The sequence below is a fragment of the Carassius gibelio genome, chromosome B18, assembly GCF_023724105.1.
Source record: "Carassius gibelio isolate Cgi1373 ecotype wild population from Czech Republic chromosome B18, carGib1.2-hapl.c, whole genome shotgun sequence".
Classification (NCBI taxonomy): Eukaryota; Metazoa; Chordata; class Actinopteri; order Cypriniformes; family Cyprinidae; genus Carassius; species Carassius gibelio.
The window spans coordinates 8,847,238-8,870,367 of record NC_068413.1 but is presented as its reverse complement, the minus strand read 5'-3'; the positions used below and the strand labels follow the sequence as shown (position 1 = coordinate 8,870,367).

The window sequence follows — 23,130 nt, the reverse complement described above, 5'->3', positions numbered from 1 at the left end:
CAAGTTTGTGAGAATGTTTATATCAAGCATACTGTTGTTGGCATCATAGTTTTCAGTTGCCGTAGTGCTTTAATGTTTACTTATGATTTTCCTTCTTGACCAGTGATCGGATAGTCATATTTTTAGAAGTAAATTAAATGTGCAATAATGCAAATCTTGTTGGTCCTACAGTTTCCATCCTTCCAATCTTTTTCCATTTTTGGGATAAAATGAGAAGAACTGCATTAGGTGTAGACCTCTCTTCCCTAAATGTTTTACTGAATTGCTGCTACATTTGTTTTGATTAGTCAAGTAGTGCAGTTAAAAAAGGTATTTCCTGTTTGTGTTGAAAGTCTGTACTATCAACCTCTTTTATTTTTGCCATCCAAGTCAGCTGCCATTTTATCAGCACAGGCATGATTCTGTCAAATTATAGACAGGAAACAGGTGGTTTTGACTTCCAGGATTTCATAATGACTAATTCAATCTGTAACCGATGTCTAAACTTTTTACTCTGCCTTTTAATTTTTATTGCATGCCTTTTTAACCATCTCATCTCATCTCTCCATACCTCCCTCAGGATTTTGGCTCTTGAGAAACTGGGTGCCATCTTCAACCAGGTGGCATTCCCCCTGCAGTACACACCTCGCAAGTTTGTCATCCACCCAGAGATGAATAACCTGATTGAAATGGACCACAATGCCTACACTGAAGCCACCAAAGCCCAGCGCAAGCAGCATATGGCTGAGGTCAGTGAACCTGGCCTTCACAGGGCAATGTTAAGAAACAATGCTTTGGTTGTTTTCATCTCTCCTGGATTTTTTTTTCTTATCTCTCTCTCTCTCTCTGTCATACACTCGTTTTCCCAATCTAATTACTGACTGAGGCAGAACTTCATTACTTTCTTGTCGGAAGTTGTCTGTCATGTCCATTTTGTGGCTGCCTCATCACACCGCATGTTTGCAAGGGTAATTCCACTTTTTACGAGCCATAAAAGTGACAAGCACTGTGAAATAAGCCATGGTTACTGTGGTGGTCCCTTAAAGATAAATCATATTGATGCAGTTCTTTCAACAGTTGAGTGTATATAGTAAGAATAAACAGTCTGCAACTGCAGTGTAAAAAGGCTGCTTCTGAATGTATTTCATAACATAGAGTTCTCTTGTTTATCTGCAAATTGTTCTGAAAACATTCTTAAATCCACTATGTGGCCAAAGCGGACAGTCACTTATAATTAGGGGGTTTGGTTTGGCCCTTTAGTTCCAATGACGACGAATCATAATGCTACTACATACAATGAAATTCTAGAAAAATTTGCACTTCCAACTTTGTGGCAACAGTTCGTGGAAGGCGCAAGACTATTCCAGCATGACAGTGCCCCTGTGCACTAAATGATTTAGTGGTTCTTCTGTGGTGGAATTTGACTGACCTCCATAAGCCCGGACCTGAACCCCACAACTCCTTCAGGATGAATTCAAACTCGTTGACCTAGACCATAGTTTAAGCTCAATGAAGTTCATGTCTCAATGGTAGCAAATATCAACAGCCCTTTTCTAACTTGTAGTGGTATACCTGTTGGCACCCAGTTAATAATGACAGTTGTTTGAAAATAAGATACAGATTGTTGTCAGTTATTTAAGTGATAGTGTATCATAAAAAATTTGTAATTCTTTATTTCTGCTTTACAGGAAATGGTGGAGGCAGCGGGAGAGGATGAAAGGGACTTGGCTGCAGAAATGGCAGCAGCTTTCTTGAACGAGAACTTGCCAGAAGCCATCTTTGGGGCACCTAAAGCAGGCTCTGGGCAGTGGGCCTCATTAGTACGCATGATCAACCCCATCCAAGGAAACACACTGGACCTGGTGCAGCTGGAACAGAATGAGGCTGCTTTCAGGTGAGGATTGTTGAACATATGGGCTGAACAGGACAAAGCAGGCTTAAACTCCCTACTGGTTCTACCCAGTCCATTTGTTCTGGATTTAGAATACTGACAAAGCGAACAACGTTAAATTAGTCTCTTCCATATCCCAACTCTTTCTCTGACCTTAATTTCTTTTCATTTGTATGTTTTGCAGTGTGGCTGTATGTCGATTTTCCAATGGACGCGATGATTGGTACGTGTTGGTGGGTGTTGCCAGAGATATTATACTAAATCCGCGCTCCGTTGGTGGGGGTTATATTTATACCTATCGGCTAGTTGGAGGTAGAGACAAGATGCAGTTTTTACACAAGGTAAGCGAAATGACTTGGCATGAAACTACTGATTGGTCCCATGTGTTAGCTGGGGGCTCAGCAATGTGGAATTCCCCACAAATTATTCAAATGTGCCCTAGAAATCCATTTAAGCATAGCAAATCACAATAAACTTTTTGGTGTTGGTGTTCTGGCCATGGCCCAAAAATACCATGCTGTGAATGTTTGTGGTCCAGTTTATATGATGTTCAGTGATGTTTTGACCCAGCTTACATATGTTAAACTGTTCTTTTCTGGTCAAATTCTTAAAAAAAGATTCATTTGAAATTGATTTAGGTATTGGTTCTGATTAACAGATGCCCGTGGAGGATGTACCTCTGGCTATTGCTGCATTTCAGGGACGAGTGTTGATTGGTGTGGGCAAACTCTTGCGCATCTATGACTTGGGAAAGAAGATACTTCTTCGCAAGTGTGAAAACAAGGTGAGAAGTCAGAATCACAGGTTTTTTCAAGAGGAAGTGAACAAACATTTTTCATTTATTTTTTTTAACACTGAATAATGTGAAAGTAACGTCAGTGACATAGTACTTGATGTTGATGCATAACCACATGAAAAACATTGAAACAGAAGTTCAGACCACAAAGTGGTTGAGTACTTCACTGAAATTATAAGCTTGCAGATAAGTTTATTATTTTTCGCACAAGTAATCCACACTGGCATAAAGCGTTAATATAATTGAGAAACAGCTAATTGGAGAAACTTTTGCTCCTTTATGAGATGATTTTGTATGTCTTTGAAAGAAGCTTTAAAAAGGTCCAACCTGCTAAATGCCAGATGACTAAGTCTCCTTTTCTTGTTCTTGCAGCATGTTCCTAACTTGGTAACAGGCATCCACACTGTTGGACAGCGCGTGATAGTATCTGATGTTCAAGAAAGTCTATTCTGGACGCAACGCGAACCAACTCATCATCTTTGCAGACGATACATATCCTCGCTGGGTCACAACCGCCTGTCTGCTTGATTATGGAAATATATTGGAAATATCTGCATTGTAAGGGCCATCACCCATTTTAAAATCTTTGATACCAGTATCAAACATGTACCAGATACCGAATTTGTTTGCCAAGTCAGTGTAAACTCTTTGATTCCAGGAAATATTTTAGTATAGATGAGCTTTTTAACATGTTGACAAATTGCCAAAGTTGCATAATTTGTTAGCAGTCGCAATGGAGGAAAAAAAATTAAAACATTGTCATCATCTGTATACATTTGCTACTCACTGCATACTAGACTGCATTTAATAAATTTTTTCAGGTCCGCCTGCCTCCCAACACCAGCGATGATGTTGATAAGGACCCCACAGGGAACAAAGCATTGTGGGACAGAGGCTTGCTTAACGGAGCATCACAAAAGGTAGAAGTTTCTTCTACACTCATTACTCACTTTCCCACAGGTCCCGGAAAGACCTTTGGCACTGAGCTGTCATTACCGCTCATTGTTTTTGTCTGTCTGGTTGGTTTTGCGGTTACTGTTCTCCTTGCGCACACTCAGAGACCTGCACCCCAAAACATCTGGCAGGAGTCCACACCCCGCTCTGTTTCTGTAACCTCAGCAGCAAATCTTGTCCTCTCGCCAGAGATCATTATGTGCAGATTATGAGCATGGAAATGTTTAGGTGGACACAAGGGAAAGTCCCTATTTGCACACCAATGACTTGCGTCTAGCTTTGACGGACATGCCTAAAGCATGTGTAATCAGGAGTTGGACTGGGTGGTTGGTATAAACATTATGGAACTTGTCTAGGGATGCACAATATATGATGACCATATAAATTATTAGCCAATATTAATGGGGGGGTTCCTGTAATTTGATTGTATCTATGATATTTATTTGCCAGTGTTGGATATTTAACTCCGTCATTCCACCTGTTCAATGTCAGATCTCGTGTTAACATGAATGAAACCCATTCCCCTTATGAGCATATCTTAAAACAGGGTTCCCACGGGTCCTTGAAATCCTTGAAAGTTTGTGAATCTGAGAAAAAAAAATTCAAGGTCCTGAACTCCCGTTGTTTTCACGTGTCAATAATTACGAATAGATTAAATTAAACGGGACAAATGTAATCTTGACAAACTATATATCATTATAAAGATCTACGCTTCAAGCATCGACGACAGATACCGTATTTTCCGGACTACAAGTCGAACTTTTTTTTATAGTTTGGCTGGTCCTGCGACTTATAGTCAGGTGCGACTTTTTTATCAAATTTAATTTGACATGAACCGAGAGAAATGAACCAAGAGGAAACATTACCGTCTACAACCGCGCTCTATGCTGCCAGAGATGCTGCTCAGTGCTCCTGTAGTCTACACTGAGCAGCATATAGCGCCCTCTCGCAGCTGTAGATGGTAATGTTTTCTCTTGGTTCTTGGTTCTAAATAAATGCCACTTATAGTCCAGTGCGACTTATGTTTTTTTTCCTCGTCATGACGTATTTTGGGACTGATGCGACTTATAGTCCGAAAAATAAGGTAGCTGTTTTTCAATGGAAAGCATATAAAGAATGTATTTGCTAGATTTGTGTAAGCAGTCAACACCTCAAAACATTAATGAAAACGCAGTACATATCAGATTCATCGTAATAACTAGGGCTGTCACTTTTAGTTCTAAAATCGATTGCACAATCGATCAGACCAACCAAAAAGTTTCGAAAATGAAAATAGGGAATCGATTTTAACCAAATATGTACACTATTAATTTTAAAATAATTAAACAACAAAAAAATACGGATGTTACAAAACTCGAGCAGAAAATACCAGCAATTTTATGCGCATATAAGACCCAGTGACGTTGAAAGCAACCTCTTATGCTGCGTTCACACCAAACGCGAATAGAGCATCTGTCGCAAATAATTTCAATGACAAGTCAATGTGAAGACACATGTTTACGTGGGTCTGGAGGTCTCGTGGCGCGGTAGATGCGAATTCGCCCCATTTGCGCTTCTAGTTATAGGAGATTCTGAGTTATGAAAAGGACCATTGCAAGCTGACAGCGACCTTTTTTTTTGGTGGAAAATTGGCTGTAATACCCCCACCTTGCGCAGCTGTACCTGAGTGTCCCTGGGACATCAGTGCGGCCGGAGCGCGTCTTCTCAACAGCTGGACCTAAATAAAAAACGCTCTGCTCTGGACCCCGAAAATGTTGATCGACTTGCTTTCCTGTCCAATAATTTGTAATGGCCCTAGCCTTTTTGCGCATGTCATGCCTGCCTAGTGCCGCCTAGCCTAAGTGTCTGTTACGTTCATTAAAAAAACACACATGGCCTGTTCTCAAGTCCATTTAAAGTTTCGTTTTTTTGAACAGTTGTTTGAAATGGATTGAATCATTATTTAAAATAATCTTCGAGATTTTTTAATTGCCTAAATCATAAATGCAGCCGGGTTGAAGCCTGCAGTGATGTTTTTCTTTTATGGCAGCCGTCCCCTCTGCATATATATTTTTTCGAGAATGCTGCACTCCTGTTGCTTTTATTTTATTAATCTGCATGAAACTTCATGCCAATAAATAAAAAATATTGCGGACTTGTGTGTTTCCAGTGCTCTTTACGTTCGTCCATTATTTGACATGAAAAAGGAAATGTCTTTTTTTAGACATGGAAAATTTATTTTACAATCGATTCAATGAACACTTATGTCTTATGTCTTAAAAATCAAAAGATTTTTTCACAAAAGTGACAGCCTTAGTAATAACGAGTCATGAAGACATCCACTGCTGTAAATCCTGGTTTAGTTAGAAAGTTAAGGGTCAACTGAACGAAATCTCATGGAGCACGTTTCAGTTCTTCAGTGACAGAATTGTTTGTGTCCAATATGAAGTAACTCGCACTCAGAAACTGCCTCTTGTTGGTAAAAAAAAAATGGTGGGTTTTGTAGCATATAGTGTCACAAACAGAATGAGACTATCCACAAAAAAAAGTGAAAGGTAGGTGGAACTTAGCAATCGTCTTTTTATTTTTGTTTTATTTTTCAACAGTTTTCATATTTGTGAGTGTTTTGTTAAATGTTACTGTATCTGCATAATTACCATCTGTTTAAACGCAAATCAGCTCATTATTACTGTGTAATCACGGCTATCGATTGTGAACGCCATTTATATAAATAGAGGGAGATTATTGACTTTATGGCGCATTTCTATTAATTCCATCTATTATAACTAGCCATCAGCACATCAACACGTGATAAATGTGGTTTTTATTAACAACGTTTGGGAGGAGCATACATATATATATGTGTGTGTGTGTGTGTGTGTGTGTGTGTGTGTGTGTGTGTGTGTGTATATATTTTGGCAGTTTTTTGGCATCCCCACTCCACCCCAACTCCTCACTTCTAATCTATTTATCCCAAATTATTGATAGGGGGAGTTATTTGGGTTCGGGCTATGTGCTGGGCCCCTGACCCCTCCCCCAGGACAGCGCACCAAAATATGCCTACTATTCGCCTTCAGATTAGATGTAAGGGTGAACTCATGAATTGACTATATGAACAGAAATCATTGTAAATTCTGCATTTCTAGAAATCTCAGGATGTATTGTAATTGGCATACAAAGTTAAATCTTTTTCATTTTATTTATTTTTCTTACTCAAATTATTCTTTTATATTTCTAGTGCTCAAATAAAATACTTATATGATGGCTAAGTTTCTGTATATTGTTTTATAATTTATAAAACTATGCAGTGTTATGTTTAATGACAAATAGTTTGTAGAACCCTTCAGTACAGTTGGTAAATACTTTTTTTTTTTATATCTGGGGGGTTGGAGGGGACTAGGCAGTCTCAGAAAAATGGTTGCAGGAATCTGAGTTTTCATGGTATCTTCTTCAGATTTGAAATAGAAACCCATTACTTTTCTAGATTGCTCCAGGACAAATTTTAATGTTTTTTTATTATTTTTATTATATCAAATAAAAAAATTCAGTGTGGTACAAAAACAAACAAATGAATATCTGGATGATAAAAAGTAATGCCCAAAGGGTTGTCTTTCCAAAGACACCAAAATTATGTGTGTAACACACTGAAGTAAGAAACTGGCACTTTCAGTTGTTATTCCCAAAATGGGGGGGATGCTGGCTAACAGGTTAAGTGTTTCATGCATGAGATACTTTGTGTTTTGTACGTTGCCATGACGTTAGAGCAACCAGATTTCCTCTCTTTCCCGGACATGTCCTCTTTTTGGAACTAAAAAAATTTCTGAATCGCCCAAAATGTCTGGAATTCGGATTTGCTTTCTACACTCAACAGTGCATTTTTTAATTAGGGTGCTGTGAGGGACTGTTTTCTTAATCCCGCTCCCACTGAATTTTTGACCACTATTGCCAGCTCCCATGATTTTTGTGTACAATCCTGCCCGCTCCCTGCAAACATTCTAATATTGCATAATTTTTGCACATCAGGGAGCCGCTAAGAAAACACGGAGTATTTAAATCTCATCTCTCTCACCTCAAACTGTGATCAGTCAAATCTGACTGCAGCTTGTTGAATGCAGGGAATCCTCTGCAGTGTTCTGGCAACTTTCCAGGTCCGACAAGCAGTGTGAAAGGGCCCAATACTTAATTTTTTTTTTTTTTATGGCTACTTTTAAACTGTTAATGGGTTGATTTTCCCCATGGGTTAAAGGTTTGAAATATTCCTTTATTATATTTGACTAAAATTCTTGTATTGAAACATTTTGCATTCTGTCTATGATAAAACTGTGCTGGATGTTATGTTTTGTAAAGGAGGGCCACTGGTAGGAAGCTTTTTGGCTGTTTATGATCAATATGCATAACAGTGAGTGTAAAATATGTATTTTTAGGTATGGAAATTACATTTTCAGTTTTGATATTTGGGACATGGTAATTGCTCTAATTTGAGCACTACTTTAGCCAGCCCCCGCCCTGCCAGCACCCACTGTCCTCTCTTTTTTTTTTTTTTTTTTTTTTTTTTTTTTATAAGAAAAACTAGAAATATGATCACCCAACATGGCGTTCATGCGTGCACGAAACTACTAGCATGGTACCTATGTTTCACATACATTAATTTTGAATTGCTTTGCTTGTTAAGATAATGTAAAGCCATAAGGCAAGGAAAACTTTAAAACATTCATATATCTTAAAACTTCTGGTTACATGAGCCTAAGCTCATTACAATCAAATCCACACAAGTTAATATTAGGGCTGTGTGATATGGACAAAAAACGTATAGCGATTTCTTTGATAAATTTAGCTATTTCGATTTTTATTTTATTTTTTTATCACGATTTTGACACAGACATGCTTTACAGTCATAAATGAAGGTGTTGAAATCTGTGTTGTGCCAGGTTCACACATACTCCATTTGCAGTTTGTATGCAGTATGTTTATGCGGTGCAGAAGCATCAGAGAGAGCGCATTAGTAGCGTGAAAGCACATTAACAATACGCGAGCACGAATCTCTCCGCTCGCATGCGGATTTCCTTTTCTCATGCAGAAAACCAGGCGCGCATGCTCAGATGCACGCTGCTCTTGCCTGGAGAGAGTGCACGTACTTAAAATGTGTCTCGCTTCTCTCTCAAACTCTGTGTCCTGTGCACTCACAAATCTCTCTCTGATCATGCGCTAGATATTATTTCCTCACCTTTCTATTTCTAACCTTTTGGGTTACATCTTTCACCCCGTGCAGTGTGAACGCTCTGATCAATTAACATGGGCTCAAAAAAAGTCTGCTCTGTTCTCGCGCTACATGTAGGCACGCTGCATTCTGATAGGATCGGATAGCATACTGCGAAAGGTCGGGGCCAGGGAAAATCGTGCTATAAAGCGATTTAGAAATTGCGCATGCTCAAATCGTGATTTCATAATGATTTTGGTTAATTGCACAATCCTAGTTAATATCAGATCATTTTTTTATAATATTCTTCAGTTTTATGCAAAACAGAAATACAACTAATAGCATATCAGGGCCTGTATTCACAAAACATTTTATCTTATGACTAAGAGTTCTCCTAAATAGCAGTAAAAGGTTTTAGCTCTTAGAATTCGAAAAGCGGAGAAACTTTTTTTTTTTTTTTTTTTTTTACAAAGGAATAGATGGAAGTCTTAAGCTAAGAGTAAGGGCAGGATATAGTTGCTTTGAATGATGTCAACATGCTATGCACAAAGTGACTGGCAGATTTATTCATAGAAATATTGTAGAGTGCAATATTATGTTGCCAAATAAAGATTTTAAAAATGCAGGCTATGTATTCAGCTAATTGTTAGCCTCTTATATGCTTCTCATAAAAAATTAGTGAATATGCATTAGGGCTGCCTTGACTGAAGATTTTTCTGGTGGACTATTAGTCGTTAATTTTAAGCATTAGTCGACTGTTAGTTGCACTTCTATTAATAAACCTTATATAAATCATAATAATGAGCCTTTAATTGCCTAAATAACTTAAGCGCTCAAACGCATGGAAAAAAGGCCATTGCCAAATATAATAATCATGAATTTGTTAGGGAAAAACAGCAAGTACATGCCTTAACGTTTTAATTTTTGGACCTCCGTGATTTGTTACACTGTTTTCAGTTTAAGAGATGAAGTCTGTGACAGGGACTTATCTCCACAGCACCTGTATGCATGTTATGCATTATGTATACGTAATGTGAGAATATTTGTTTTCTGTTTGAATTGGTTGCTATTTTGAGTGCACGCGAATTAATGTCTTTACAGATACAAAATATTACTTATTACATTACATGTGTATGACCAAAAATGACGAAGTATTTTAAGATCAAATAATCGCAGCGGCACCTCTATCTGTCATGCAGTAGATAAAGTGCTCTACTGTTCAAGCGTGCACACTTTTTTCTTTTATATTAGATTGAGCTGCCATGTAAAGTTGCTACTACATACATATTTTAGATAAGCCATATTTGAGGTCAATGAATGTTAGGTGATCATATGGATGTCTTGACCAATGTACTATATTAGCACACAGACCAGCCATTAACTATTTGTCCATCCCCTAATAGTGATTTTGCCACTTCATATGCGAACTAATCACCTAATAAAATTTTGGTAATATGCATATAAACAGCCCTTTTAATTGGCAGAATAATCATGGCTGATGGTAGGGGTGGGAGAAAAAAATCGCGATTCTCTCTTCAACGATTCTGAAATGTTCAGAATCGATTCTGAGCTTCTTTATTTTTCAGCTTATGGCACGTCTGCACACTAGAGATGCGATGGGCTTCATTGCACATAATTTGCACTGTGAGGCAAGTGCACATTGCTTGACAATCTGAGCTTCCACCCGCCATGTTTTACTTTAGATATGCTTTCATTTATGCCGTTTGGAATGCAGCACTATTAAATGCACAAAGCTCTCGTGCTGACAGACTTTCACATGCGCTTTGTTTGTTGTCCTGAAGCTCAATTGCGGCTGCGGTTAAATGCTGTTGCATTTTCAAATACTTTTATAAGAAATTGATGTACAAACAGTCAGTTATGTTTTCAGAGCAGAAAAAACATCTGATATCGAAATAGATCTCTGCGTGAATGCAGCCTGTTAACCCTGGAGAAGTTTTGTCATGCCCTGACATTTGTGCTTTTTTCAGTTTCTTATAAACATCTAAATAGCTAAAGTCTAATCTCACTGGAATCTGCGCAAACTGCCCTATAATAATATGTGAGCAGCATGTATGTAAATTGTTTTTGATAGAAGAAAACAACATATTTATAAAATTTTTCCAAGACTGGTAAAGTCATATGCAAGTAGGCATCAACTATCATGAATATCATTGTGATTTACACCTGAGAAGACAAAGGCCCGAATAATGAGCCTTTCCGTCAGCTGTGTCACTGAGTGGGAAGAGTTACAAGAAAGAATGTGAGGACAAAATAAATGTATATAATTTTATGTTTGCAGTGCAGTTTAAGAATATATTTAATTATCCCACAACATAATTTAATATCCACTTGCGAGTGCAGATAAACAGTTTATTAGGAACAAAGCTGACTTTGAAATATATAGTTGCATAGTTGTTTGACAGATGACAAGATAAAACGATGTAAGTGTAATGATAGGAAAGCTGTTTAAGAATTAAAATGTGTCAGTTCACTACTTTGGAAAAAGAAAAAAAGATGGTTACACAAGATTTAGATGAAGTGACGGTTAATGTAAAGGTTATGCATATATAATGCTCTGTATATAAAATTTCGTTTTCGAACACACACAGGTTTTCCTCTAATACACCAGAAACCTTTAGTTAAAGGTCTTTGGTTGGAGAGTTGAGCTCAGTTGCATGTTTTTTTTTTTTTTTTTGGTTAAAAATTACCCAAAATCAATTTTTGAGCAAGTACATAATTAGTCAGTGTTCTCCTTACCTTAGCCCAATACACAATGGTGCACTTATAATAATGTATTCTAATTTGAGTGGTTCTGGTAGGTTTCAAGCACATCTGTAAACATGAAGTTGTCCTGGCTAGAAGGTTATATCAGGATGCTGCAGGTGGATCATTTATAGCCTTTTCTCACAGCAGCTGGAATAATTTAATTATTTTAATGACTGATTGTAATCGAGAAAGGATTGTGTTTATGCAACATAAATGCATAAGTGATTGAAATTTCCATGCATCTGATTACAGATATCCTACATGGATTACACAGATTTTGTATTTTAGAGAGAACTCGTTTTTTAATGAAAAAGTTTGCTTTTTGGGTTAAATAATTTCTTTAAGAAATTCGAATAGAATTAGATGGTACAGAATTTGGAATCTACAGGTAACGCTCATACGCACTGCATACAAGCAGTCACTCAATGCTGATTTTGAACATTAACAATTCGAGAACAAAGTATAACAATAATTTGCACGATTTAATGATTTGAGCCAAGCTATTGTTGGATTTAATCACCATTGGTAGCACAATTTATTTTAATGCTATTTTCCTTGGAACAAAATTGGCAGACTTGTTACTTGCTTAATCAGATGACAGTATCTGGTGAAAAGTTTTATTTGGGTCATACTTCCAAGATGTAGGCTAGGATCTGTGATTCTTTAGTACAGTATCCACACCAGTGCGGTGACAGCCACACAAACTCCTCAAAACATAAGATTCATCCACCTCTTGATACTCTCCATAATGAAAAGAAAAGAAAGAGTTGTTGAATAAAGACATTATTTTAGTTTTTGTGCACACAAAGTATTCTCATACTTATCAAATTATGGCTGAACAATTGATGTCCGATGGACTATTTTGTCTATGTTCTTGGTACCTTGAACTTGGAAGGACCCTTGCTGACTATGGAGTGTCAAAAAGCTGGTGTACACCACGCTATCGGGAGACATTGGCATCCTGGTGCCGTTCACCTCTCATGAGGTACAGTTTCTGAAATTCTTGCTTGCAATGATCTTAAGTCTAAAACCACAGAAGCAGAAGAGGTAAAAGCCTCAGATCAGGCCACATCCTTAACTGCAGGCCATCAGAGTAGAGACTCTGAAATGTTTGGTAACTAAAGTTGCAGGGTGTTTAAATTGTGTAAACAATCTATTTCTTATCTGTCTTTAGGATCGTGACTTCTTCCAGCACTTGGAGATGCACATGCGCTCTGAGTTTCCTCCTCTGTGTGGTCGTGATTACCTCAGCTTCCGCTCGTACTATTTTCCAGTAAAGGTAATGGCAAACACAGTTAATATCACAGCATTATTATTAATAGTTTTTAATTAGTACTTAATCATCTATGTATGCTTCGTAGATGCTTATGCTTTCTCACTGACTTTGCTTGTATGCTTCCAGAATGTGATCGATGGAGACCTTTGTGAGCTGTTTAACTCCATGGACCGAGGAACTGGACCGCACACCTCCAGAGGTGTCGAAGAAACTGGAAGACATCAGAACACGCTATGCCTTCTAGTGTCTTTGCGTCTGGCAGGCGCACCATGATAAAAATCTATTGTTTTTGCAGGCCTCCCATGGCTGTGGTCTCAAACTTTCCTACCACAAGGATATTTTGGAAAAGGCTGAAGGAAGTTCCCCCTTTAACTGGAGCCAGCTGGGAGCTATCACAGTCCCAGTGGTCAATGACCTTGTCCTGCTTGAAATGACTCTTGTGCTCGGTACAAAGCATCCGTTTTATTTAGTTCAAACAGAACGGTTGCATAGTGACACATATCTTCAGAGAAATGTTTTCAGGCAAAGGACTACATCAGCTTGTATTCAGGAGTTGCTTTTGTATGTGTAGACTCCAAAAAATGTATATTACTAATTTTGTAGCTACCACAATGCAAATTAAATCCACATTTTATTGTATGAATCAGTCTGCATAAAACACACTATCATACACATTTTGGCTGTTTAAATGCTATCTTTAAAAAGTTAAATACAGTTCCCACTCTTGTAAAAACAGTCACATTTTGAAATCGCTTTAGTTTTTGTCTCTACATGGCTATAGCAAAATTGTGGCTTTTAATTATTATTATTTTTGTTTTATTATTTGGAAGAGCCATCCAAAATATTCCAAATATTTTGTGATCAACCCCAGGGAACCTGAAAGAAATAGTGCTGTTTGTCATGAAGTGTGAGAATTTGTAAATAAACTTTTTCTTTTTTTTTTGTACTTTCTCATGTATTTCCGTGTTTGTCACTAGACTTGCCGTTAGTCTTTAACTGCACCCACAGGCAAAGCAGGTTTTCACTGTTTTCTTAAGCCTTTTATTTTTTATTTTGGTGAAGCCCGATAATGATCATGCATCTTTCTCATGACATTGAGTCATTCAGTCTTAGTGAGTTAATCTGCTTTGTTAATATTTAAAAAAATATATTAAAAAAATAAAAAAGGGGATTTTTCTTCATAGATTGCTATCTGAGTCTGACCAACACTGCTAGTGTAATGTTTAATAGTGTTTCTCTTGATTTTTTTTCTCTTTCTTTTTAAAACCCTGCATGAGTTCTGCATTGTTACAGGACTGAATTTGTAATGCTCTATTTTGAAGTATTACAGCAGTAGTCTAAACAGTGCAGATCACTGTATTTGGTGAAGGATTCCAATCCATATATTGTTCTTTTATGTAATTTTCTAATTTCAATAGTTTGAGTTAGTGGAGCGTGTTGTCATAGTGAAGACAAACTTTGATAAGTATTCCATTAGAGTGAGTCACATCCTGATCACACTTAAACCCACAATGCGAGTGAAATGAATACCCTTTTCTACCACGTTCCTCCTACAGTACGGTTTTCGGAGTTTGCACCCTTAATGAAGAATTCATGATTTTTTTTACCCCTTGTAAACACAAATTCTTGCAAAGTCATGCTGTGGAATACAGTTGAGAAATTGCGCAATAGTTGGTAGGCCACCATTTTTGCATGTACTTAACACAAGTTGTATGCTGTGAGCTTGTTCCAGTTCAGTGTGTATCTACAGTCAATAGTTTTATGATCTCGCATGTAACATTGCACTATTGCAGTAACCTCAATTTACTTCTGACTGTGCCAACAGAAGGCTATGATTTTTGTCATTTGTAATCTAAATCTTGGAGCCTCGGTTCTCCAAATCCAAGCCTAGGTGGTTGGACAACTCTCAGATTGTCAGTGTACCCCAAGAATGTGCTGTTAAGGATGTGATGGGCTAGAAATATTCTCTTGTGGTCGGTGATGATGGGGGTCCACCCATAAAAACTGTCCTGGGGTCTGAATTTAAGTGACTGCACTTGTAAAGAATAAAAAAAAAGTAATGTCAGGCCATAAAAGTAGGTTGAGATAATGTGGAGGTTGGTTAAAACCTGGTGATGTTTTAGGCACATTAAGAACTCTTCTTCCTTTGGGAGTTTCCATACTGATGTAATATAATCTAGGTTGACGGATGGTGTTTTTTTTTTTTTTTTTTTATGTTTTGGTGGGGATTTGGAATGTCCCTCTCGTTTGTCGTCTTGGGTCTTGAGGGGATCTGACCTTTGTTAGGACAGCATAGATAGCACTATTGTCCAGTGATTAAAGTAACTACAAAACAAGAGGGGCTTTGTGACCATTAACGAAGCAATCCTACTCACAAGGCTAGTGTGCGATGGTCATCCATATTCCCATTTTCCATTGTGCTGCGAGATGAGGCGCTTCAGTGACTGAACAAACATTTTGTCATGAAATTCCTAAAAAAAACAACTGTGCCAAGCCTGTCACCACAAAACCACAGTAAATCTAGGGAATAAATTAGTAATGTGCGTGGGTTAATGAGGTTTACAGGGAAATTGGGAAAAATAGACACTGGATCTGCATGAACTGAAGCTTGGCTGCCTCTCGACTCTTGTTGTTGACTGTTCATCGATAACTAGGTGAACCAATTTATGTCAGTTTATGGGTTATTTTGAGAGAAATTTGACTGTAAAACTGCAGATGTTTCGCAGTATATGTGCATTATTAACTTGCAGGGTTTTTTATATATATATATAATTTTCTGTGATTTCTGATGTCCAGTAGACAAACCGTATGAAATAATTCTTAAAATATGATACATTTAATTATTGTTGGGTTTAATTATAATGTGTAAAAGCATATAGGCCTATTTTTAATTTAATTCCGACCGCTTCACACTCTCGAGTCTACAAATTTAGCGCGCTCTGACTCAGACTAACTCGTAAATTTTTTAGTTTATGAGACTTCGAAAACAGTTGAAACGCATTTGCTTCTATGACAAAAAATATTTTAAGACCCGACCCCAACAACTCTGTTGGTTGCCCAGCCATACAAAGGCAGCGAGCGGTACACGTTTCTTCGCTGTTTTAGGTCACACACGCTGCACCTTTATTAAAATCCAGTCACTGATGAGTTAATAGTGCATTTTAGATCCCAAAAGTGAAAGTAACAGTCTAGTCGACTGTCGTCCTTTACTCAGCGTGTTAGTCTCGTGGTACTTTCGAGCGGAGAAGGTTGTAGGCGGGTGTACATAGACACTTAACATAAAGAGGGGACATAAAGAAAAGGGAGTTTCCGAGTCTTTTGGGTGGACGTTGCATTGAAAAAGGGGCGAATTTACTACTTCGGTCAGTAGCCTACTCTGCATGCCTGGAAGTGTCAGCGGACATATCTACTGGGTTAAGTAAACAACTGCTGTTTATTGAAAGTACTCCCCAGATGGTTTCCCATTGAGAGAACGTAGATCATCGAATCGAAAGGTTTGTGGCTTGCTTATTAATATTCGTTGTGCTGCTGAACGTTGTCGCGTGTAAATGCGTTTTATATTGGAATGAAGCCCAACGCGTTTCATATCCAAGCCTAGGTCACCTGACAGATCGCTTTTGATTGGATTTGATTAGATAACAGGTGAATCTGCAACATGTTGGTCTGACACCAACATTTGACTGATAGCATACATCAACAGTTTTATGACAAGTCGTTGGCGCGCACGTGAATCATAACCATAATATATGAACTGTCATTGCATTCATGATGTATGATGTATTGTTTTAATGATACTTTCAAAGGTTTTTGTATTTTTTTTCTTGTGTTTACATGCACAAGAAAATTCGTATATTAATCAGAGTTTGGTCATATTATTTTGTTCTTATGTCTTCTTCGTCTCATATAAATCTATTAATCTGACTTCCAAAAATCAAACCGCTATTCCAGCAGTAGCAGTTTTTTTTTTATCTGAATAACCCATTGAATGGAAAGAATCAGAATTTGGGGTAATTCAACATCATATTCGACCTGAACATTCATTTATTTCTGTGTCAAAATATAGGTAATCCTAGGTGATGTTTTATTTTATAAAATATTGGTGTTGTATAAAATAATTGCGAAAAACACGAATTAATAATGGATGATTTGACTTCTCTTGTTTTTCCAGAAGATTATTTTAAAGGCATAACCAGAATATTGGCCTTAGTTGGCAAATGATGCACATGTAAACATGGCAAATAATACACCATTTAAAAGCTGTCTTAAATAAAGATCTCTGTGTTAATAAAACATCATTATGAAATGTATTTGTTCAACAACAAACAAAATTTGCATTAGATTAGGAGAGAAAAATCAAACTAAAAATATTAGACTGAGTTTTGATTAGTGCAAAAAGAAATGTTTGTGAAATACACATTTTTAGTCAAATAATAGATAAAATAACTTTGTGAGATGACATAAAGGATATGATTTGTTCTGGCTCATATTCTGTCCTTCATAAATTCTTCCTGCATGTGGTTTTTCTTTACAGATGCACATTTTTATTATGTGTAATGATCATTTTTTCATATCCAAGAAAATAATATAAAGATATTTCTATTACAAATAGAAATTGAAAATATATATATATTCTGCCCCTCGTGTTCATCACATGTCTATTAGTCAGAAACTTGCTATGTCAAGACCTTACGCTCCCTTTAGGATTACAAGGAATTTTAATTTTTCTTTTCGAAAGAACCAAAAAGAAACAACATCTGGATTTGTTTTACACAGCGGCAAAAGCTCTGGAGAAGAAAAAGCTGCAGCCCAGATGAGCAATGTTCCATTTCCCTGCTTCACTTTCTCTTTTACAACTTTTTTGCCATTAAAATCAGATACGCCAGATCAGTCTGACATATCTTGGATATTTGAATATTTTACCATCCAAAAGGAGAGTAAATGAATTCAGATGTGTCATCCCTGGTTCTCTTTGTCCAGCAAGATATTTTAGAAAGGCAGTTTTATGCACAATAATGGTAGTCAAAATTCATTTGTTCATACTCTTTTCTGTTTGTTTGTTTGTTTGTTTTTAAAGACGAAGAAGACTGAAGAATTTACTGGATTTTAGATCCATATAACAGTGCAAGCAGAGAACAAGCAGAACCATGGTCCAGTCTGAATGCCGGCTCCTCAGGGGGCTGCTGGGTAAGTAAAGACTAGTAATTAAATGATTTAAGCTGTTTAATATTGTGCCAAGAAGGCACTGAAGATTTTCATTTGTGTGGGAAATTTGGATGTGACAATGCTAGACATCAATATTTTTCCAGTGAACCTAGATTTATTACTTCCTTGGCTAAGAGGAGAGAGGCTCTCGTGCGTTTATGCAAAAAAAAGGCCAAATGTCTGAATTTCTGTGGGTGACTATGTGAGCTGGATTGGCAAACAGTTAAGTAGGATTGAGTGTGGTTTTAACATTTGTGTGACAGTAGTCTCTTGTTTCTTCTGAAATGAATATGAAGCTGAACATATGTTTGAGGAAAGCTACTGCATGTGGTGCAGCTATTGAAGGACTAAAGTGTGACTAATAATGTCACCACTTCCTGTGTTCAGGATAGAGAGAGATAGAGAAGAGAGACAGACAGATGCATGAGGTAAAAGAGAGGGCAAAGAGGGGGATACCAGGCCAAAAAAGCCAGAATAACTTTGACGGGAGGTGGGGGTTGAGTGGTTGGACACCAATAAATAGCCCAGTTTCTGCGGCATGACAAATTCCTCTAGCCCTCGGAAGTCTGCTTCATGGTCTCTGAGACTTTGCTGACTGTGAGTCTCTAGGTGACTGCCCTGTAGTGCAGCTCAACCACAGAGGCCAACCGCACTGTGATACAAAGCAAAGTGACAGATGTCTGCTGGTGCCCTGTCTTTCCGCCCTGGGCTAGCCAGTCAGAATCACTTATCTTTTTACAATAACATCTCCAGTTAAAATAGACACAGGATCAGCCTCAGGTTTACTGCCACAGTTCATCTGCTTGAGTTTGACTTTATCTTCTCGAAGAGTTCTAATAAACAATGTATGATCATCTCATGCATAGTATTCATCCTGATTTTTACCACATGCAGACTGCAGAAGATCTTGTGTTGTGGAATTATGGCTTTTACATTTTTACCTTTAGTTTTTGTTAGAAGATGTTCAGAGATTTTCTTTTGCAGCTGTGCTCAGTGTGCTTTAAAACCTAAAAACACTTTATTCCTTGTAAGTTGGGCTGTGGTTTGAGGTTTTGTCACAGCTCTGACTCTATCTATGCAACATTATGAGTCATTGCCTTCAAAGAGACGTTGCATCAACCAATGAGTCTGACAACTCACAAAAACTGAAAGTAAATACTGACATTATTATAATCAGTATATATACATTGCAATACATATTTTTTTTTAATCTTAAAACCTTTTTTGAATAAATTTAACTAGATAAGTTATAGGCTTTTTCATTCAATATAAAATCATTTGAAGTTTAAAAACAATTATGACATGATGGTTGTTATTATAGACAGTGGCATTATGTTAAAAGCCATTCTTTCCTTCTTCTGTCCTTCTAGGTTTCATTTGTCTATTACCAGTCTGCATTTGTGCAGAGCCAGATCTCTGTGTATCTCTGAAAGCCATACGGACAAACCTAAATGCAACCCTAAGGAGACGATTTATGGTAAACATATGTTTAATTTTTGAAACTATAGTGTTCTTTTTTTCATTTTTAATTAAGTTTACATGGGAAAATAACTAAACAAAAAAGAAAAATATATATGCTGCAACTAAATATAGCATGATACAGAATGAATAACTTGTCAATAAAAGGTTTTACATGTATATTTACAGAAAATGAACTTTCCCATTAACTATACGATTCAAGTGCATTATGAAGAGGTATTCAGACTACGGAACATCAGCCGGCTGGTAAGTCTTTATCACACTGACACTGTCCCCAACCAACGCTCTGAATCACTCAAAGCTACACTCTTCACAACTTCCCACACAGATTAGCTCATTTTTCCTGTTTGTCACCTATTGCCAGCTATTTAAGACTCGTGACGTATAATAGAGTCAGATTGTTATTACAGTTTTAGGGTTTCTCAAGGCCTGTGACTCAGCATTTGCAAAAATACAGGGGTGAATCTCACAAAACCTGTTAAGACATATCTAGATCACTAACATTTAATAATAATAATAATAATAAATAGAGGAATGCAGAATAAAGTAAATGATTAAATTAATAGAAAATTGTTTAAAGAGCTGATAGAGCTATATCAGACAATATATTTGTAATAGAAGAATCATCTAGGTAGTTTTTTTTTTATGGACTGAATACAAGGAATACAAGAAAGTTTTTTAAAGAGCTATATGTTCTTAAGCCCCCATGTTATATTGTATACTGCTATTAAAAAAGAGGGAATATACAAAACATTTGGAAAATTATAGTTGTTCCTGGTATATATATATATATATTTACTGAATATATCTGTGAGTTTTTAATTGAATATATGTATATTATGAATCGACCTGTCATTTGACCTGACATGACAGAAACCCTGTGACCTTAGACCTAACTAATATTACAAGACTCTGACATTGTAAAAAAAAAAAAAAAATGCTTATAAAGCACAACAATTCTAATATAATCAAACATTTCTTTTATACTGTCCCTCATCTTCTCATTCCCGCTTTCTTATCTTGTCCGTCTCTTATTATGTTTTCTAGAATATGAGTATTGACGAGCCACTGCAGCAGAGAGATCTGCAGGATTTGTGGCTTTGGATTAGTCATCAGGGGATAAAGAGGGTTTTAAGGGTGCTGCCAGAGAGACATCCTACACGCACTAAATACCTCTCCAACCTGGAGAATCTCTTCAGACGTTTTGAGGAGGTTTATAACCAAAAGAATCCCAGAGAAGAAGAGGTTAGAACAATGATTTCTCTTTTCTCAAGGCAGCACATAATAATTCATACTGCCTGTCACTGGCACTGCTTAAAGTATCTAAGGTCACTCTCTTGAAAATAAGATAAATAATTTCTAAACTCAGTTTGACCTGCATCTGCCCAATCTGATTTGCAGATGTTATTTGTCATTTGACTGATATATTCCCATGATTTAAGATCAAAACAATATAAATGTGTGTGTCTTTGTACCTGTTTCAATAAAGAGAGTACTTCCAGAGAGAATAGACAACATCTGGGAACGCTTGACAGACCAAGATTACGAGGGATGGAAGTCTGTTACACCTAAGTCAATTCTGGACAACTGTTATCGGACTATGCTTTGCCTTTTCAAAGAGTGCTTCTCAAAAGAGGACGACAATTATGATTGTAAGTGAAAATAGTAGATATTTACAATGGTACATGTTAATGGAACCTGCTTTCTTTATATTTATGGTATTGTAGACAATATATTGATCTGCTAAACATCGGTTATGTTTTTCACCTGGGAAGGGGCAACTGAATTAATTCCACAAAACACAGACTACGTGTTTTTTGGGATTGGGAATTTTTTTGGGGGAATTATGGTATTTACTCACTGGTATTTTTAAGTTTTGAGGTAAGACAGTTGAGGTCCATCTAATGATTGCTACAACTTGGAAAGGACTAGGGAATTTTGGAGTCCAACCTCAAGAAGGGTTCTTCCACCAGTCTTCCAAATGTTTGTTGATAACCTCATGCAACCCCAAAATGTATGCACACAGTAGCAAAAAGATGGAAACTTTTGCTGTTTGTTGATGCGAGTCTGTGGTCGACCATCAGCCTTTGTGAATGAGAAAAAATGCTAGGGGATTGAATCAACGGTTTTATACCCTCCATGATGAATGAGATGGTGGCATGATTCAGGCTTTGAGGTTGTCTTAAGGATGTAAAGTACTTTCAAAAGCCCACATGTTGTTACTAGCCTGAACATGCCTGGTCTATGCCTTCTACCATTATTTTGTGTGAAATGGTGTTATGGTGGTAACCCTGAACTTGAAAATCATTAGTATCAACAACTATTATTGTTTGATTGATTCTTTTGAAGTGCAAAATAATCAGAGCCTTTCTTTTAATGGTTATCTTAATTTCATCCAGTCATTCTAATGAGCAACTCATTCTAATGAGCAACATTCAAATATGTGACCACTTATCTGTACTATTTCTCTTTGTTCATTTCTAGATTGTAAAGTCCTCAACTGGAGTAATGGGACGAAAACTACATAGCAGCAGATCAAAATGGATCTGATCCTGTGTTTGTGTTGCTGGTGTTGGTGTAAAAGGGTGTTACCCGGGTTTTGTAGTGACACGCAGCATGCTTGTGTGCCTCTTGTTCTAGTAAAGTCACTGACTGCCTCCATCGTGGTTACCTATATGGAAAAATGCAGCGGCCGTCACACCAGTTGGAAGACACTCTACTGACCCTGCAGCTATTGCTCTCCGTCATTCAGACCATGCATACCTCCATTCACCTGCCTGCCAGCTTTTTTAGCTAGTCAACAATCATATATGCACTGTGTGTGTGTGCTCTGTGGAAGAGAGCAGCTTTGACTCTTCGCTGTAGCATTTACTATTGGTAATTCCATAAGTCTTTGCCACTGTAACTTACATTTCTGAGGAAAATCCATATTTTGTCCTTCATGTATGCCAAAACAGTATATTATCATTGCCATGATGTAAATGTTCTTGGTAAGATTTAGATGTATAAATAACATAAAGCTTCTTTTGTACACATATCATTTGCATGCAAATGTTGTGCTGACTGCTGGCTTAGTTGGCATTGTTTCTTTTACCCAGAGGCTCTTTACTTTGTGCTTTACTGCTGGTCAAATGTTGAAAGATTGCACCAAAGCATTTCTATAAAAAAGTTTTTTTTTAAGGTGATCAAGAGGGTTTAATACCAAGTTTGCATATGTTTTATACACAGATTTTATTTTAGGTTATTTATTTGGACCCTTGTCACAGAATGTTCCAGTAACTTGTATCATGGCTTGGAAAATAAATCTCTCTCTGTCACCCCCAAGTGTTCAGATGTATGGTTTGTTCGAAGATGTGGGTTTGGTTAACCCACTCTCACCTTTGACATACATACAGGACCTGTTGGCTTTACTATATCAGTGAGAACAAAATAAAATACAGTTATTTTATGTTGAGGTAATGACATTTGGCAAATTATTTTATATAGCTAATAATAAGCACTGTAGACTAACACTAAAAAAACTTTTGAATTTTAAAAGTGAAAAACAGAAAACAAAATAAGTATGTTCAGTGGTGTAATGTAACGAATTAAAAATACTTCGGTACACGACA

The 23,130-nt window shown here is 37.1% G+C and overlaps 1 protein-coding gene and 1 pseudogene across 1 annotated transcript; both read left to right on the top strand.

Annotated features, from left to right (window-relative positions):
* The window catches only part of LOC127977547 (splicing factor 3B subunit 3-like), a 29,052-nt pseudogene extending 15,268 nt beyond the window's left edge, over positions 1–13,784 (top strand).
* A 2,221-nt stretch (positions 13,785–16,005) lies between these two features.
* Positions 16,006–22,843, top strand: LOC127976936 (interleukin-34). Its single transcript, XM_052581527.1, has 7 exons — positions 16,006–16,332; positions 17,913–18,022; positions 19,411–19,517; positions 19,688–19,765; positions 20,567–20,764; positions 21,009–21,171; positions 22,004–22,843. Exons 2-7 carry the CDS (start codon positions 17,983–17,985, stop codon positions 22,045–22,047), a joined length of 630 nt encoding a protein of 209 aa, XP_052437487.1. The 5' UTR covers positions 16,006–16,332; positions 17,913–17,982; the 3' UTR covers positions 22,048–22,843.
* Positions 22,844–23,130: the final 287 nt, after the last annotated feature.

Coding starts and splice junctions, on each gene's coding strand:
- LOC127976936 (XM_052581527.1), top strand. CDS start 17,983: ATGGTCCAGTCTGAATGCCGGCTCCTCAGGGGGCTGCTGG. Junction 18,023..19,410: donor GCTCCTCAGGGGGCTGCTGG/GTAAGTAAAGAC, acceptor CTGTCCTTCTAG/GTTTCATTTGTCTATTACCA. Junction 21,172..22,003: donor AGAGGACGACAATTATGATT/GTAAGTGAAAAT, acceptor GTTCATTTCTAG/ATTGTAAAGTCCTCAACTGG.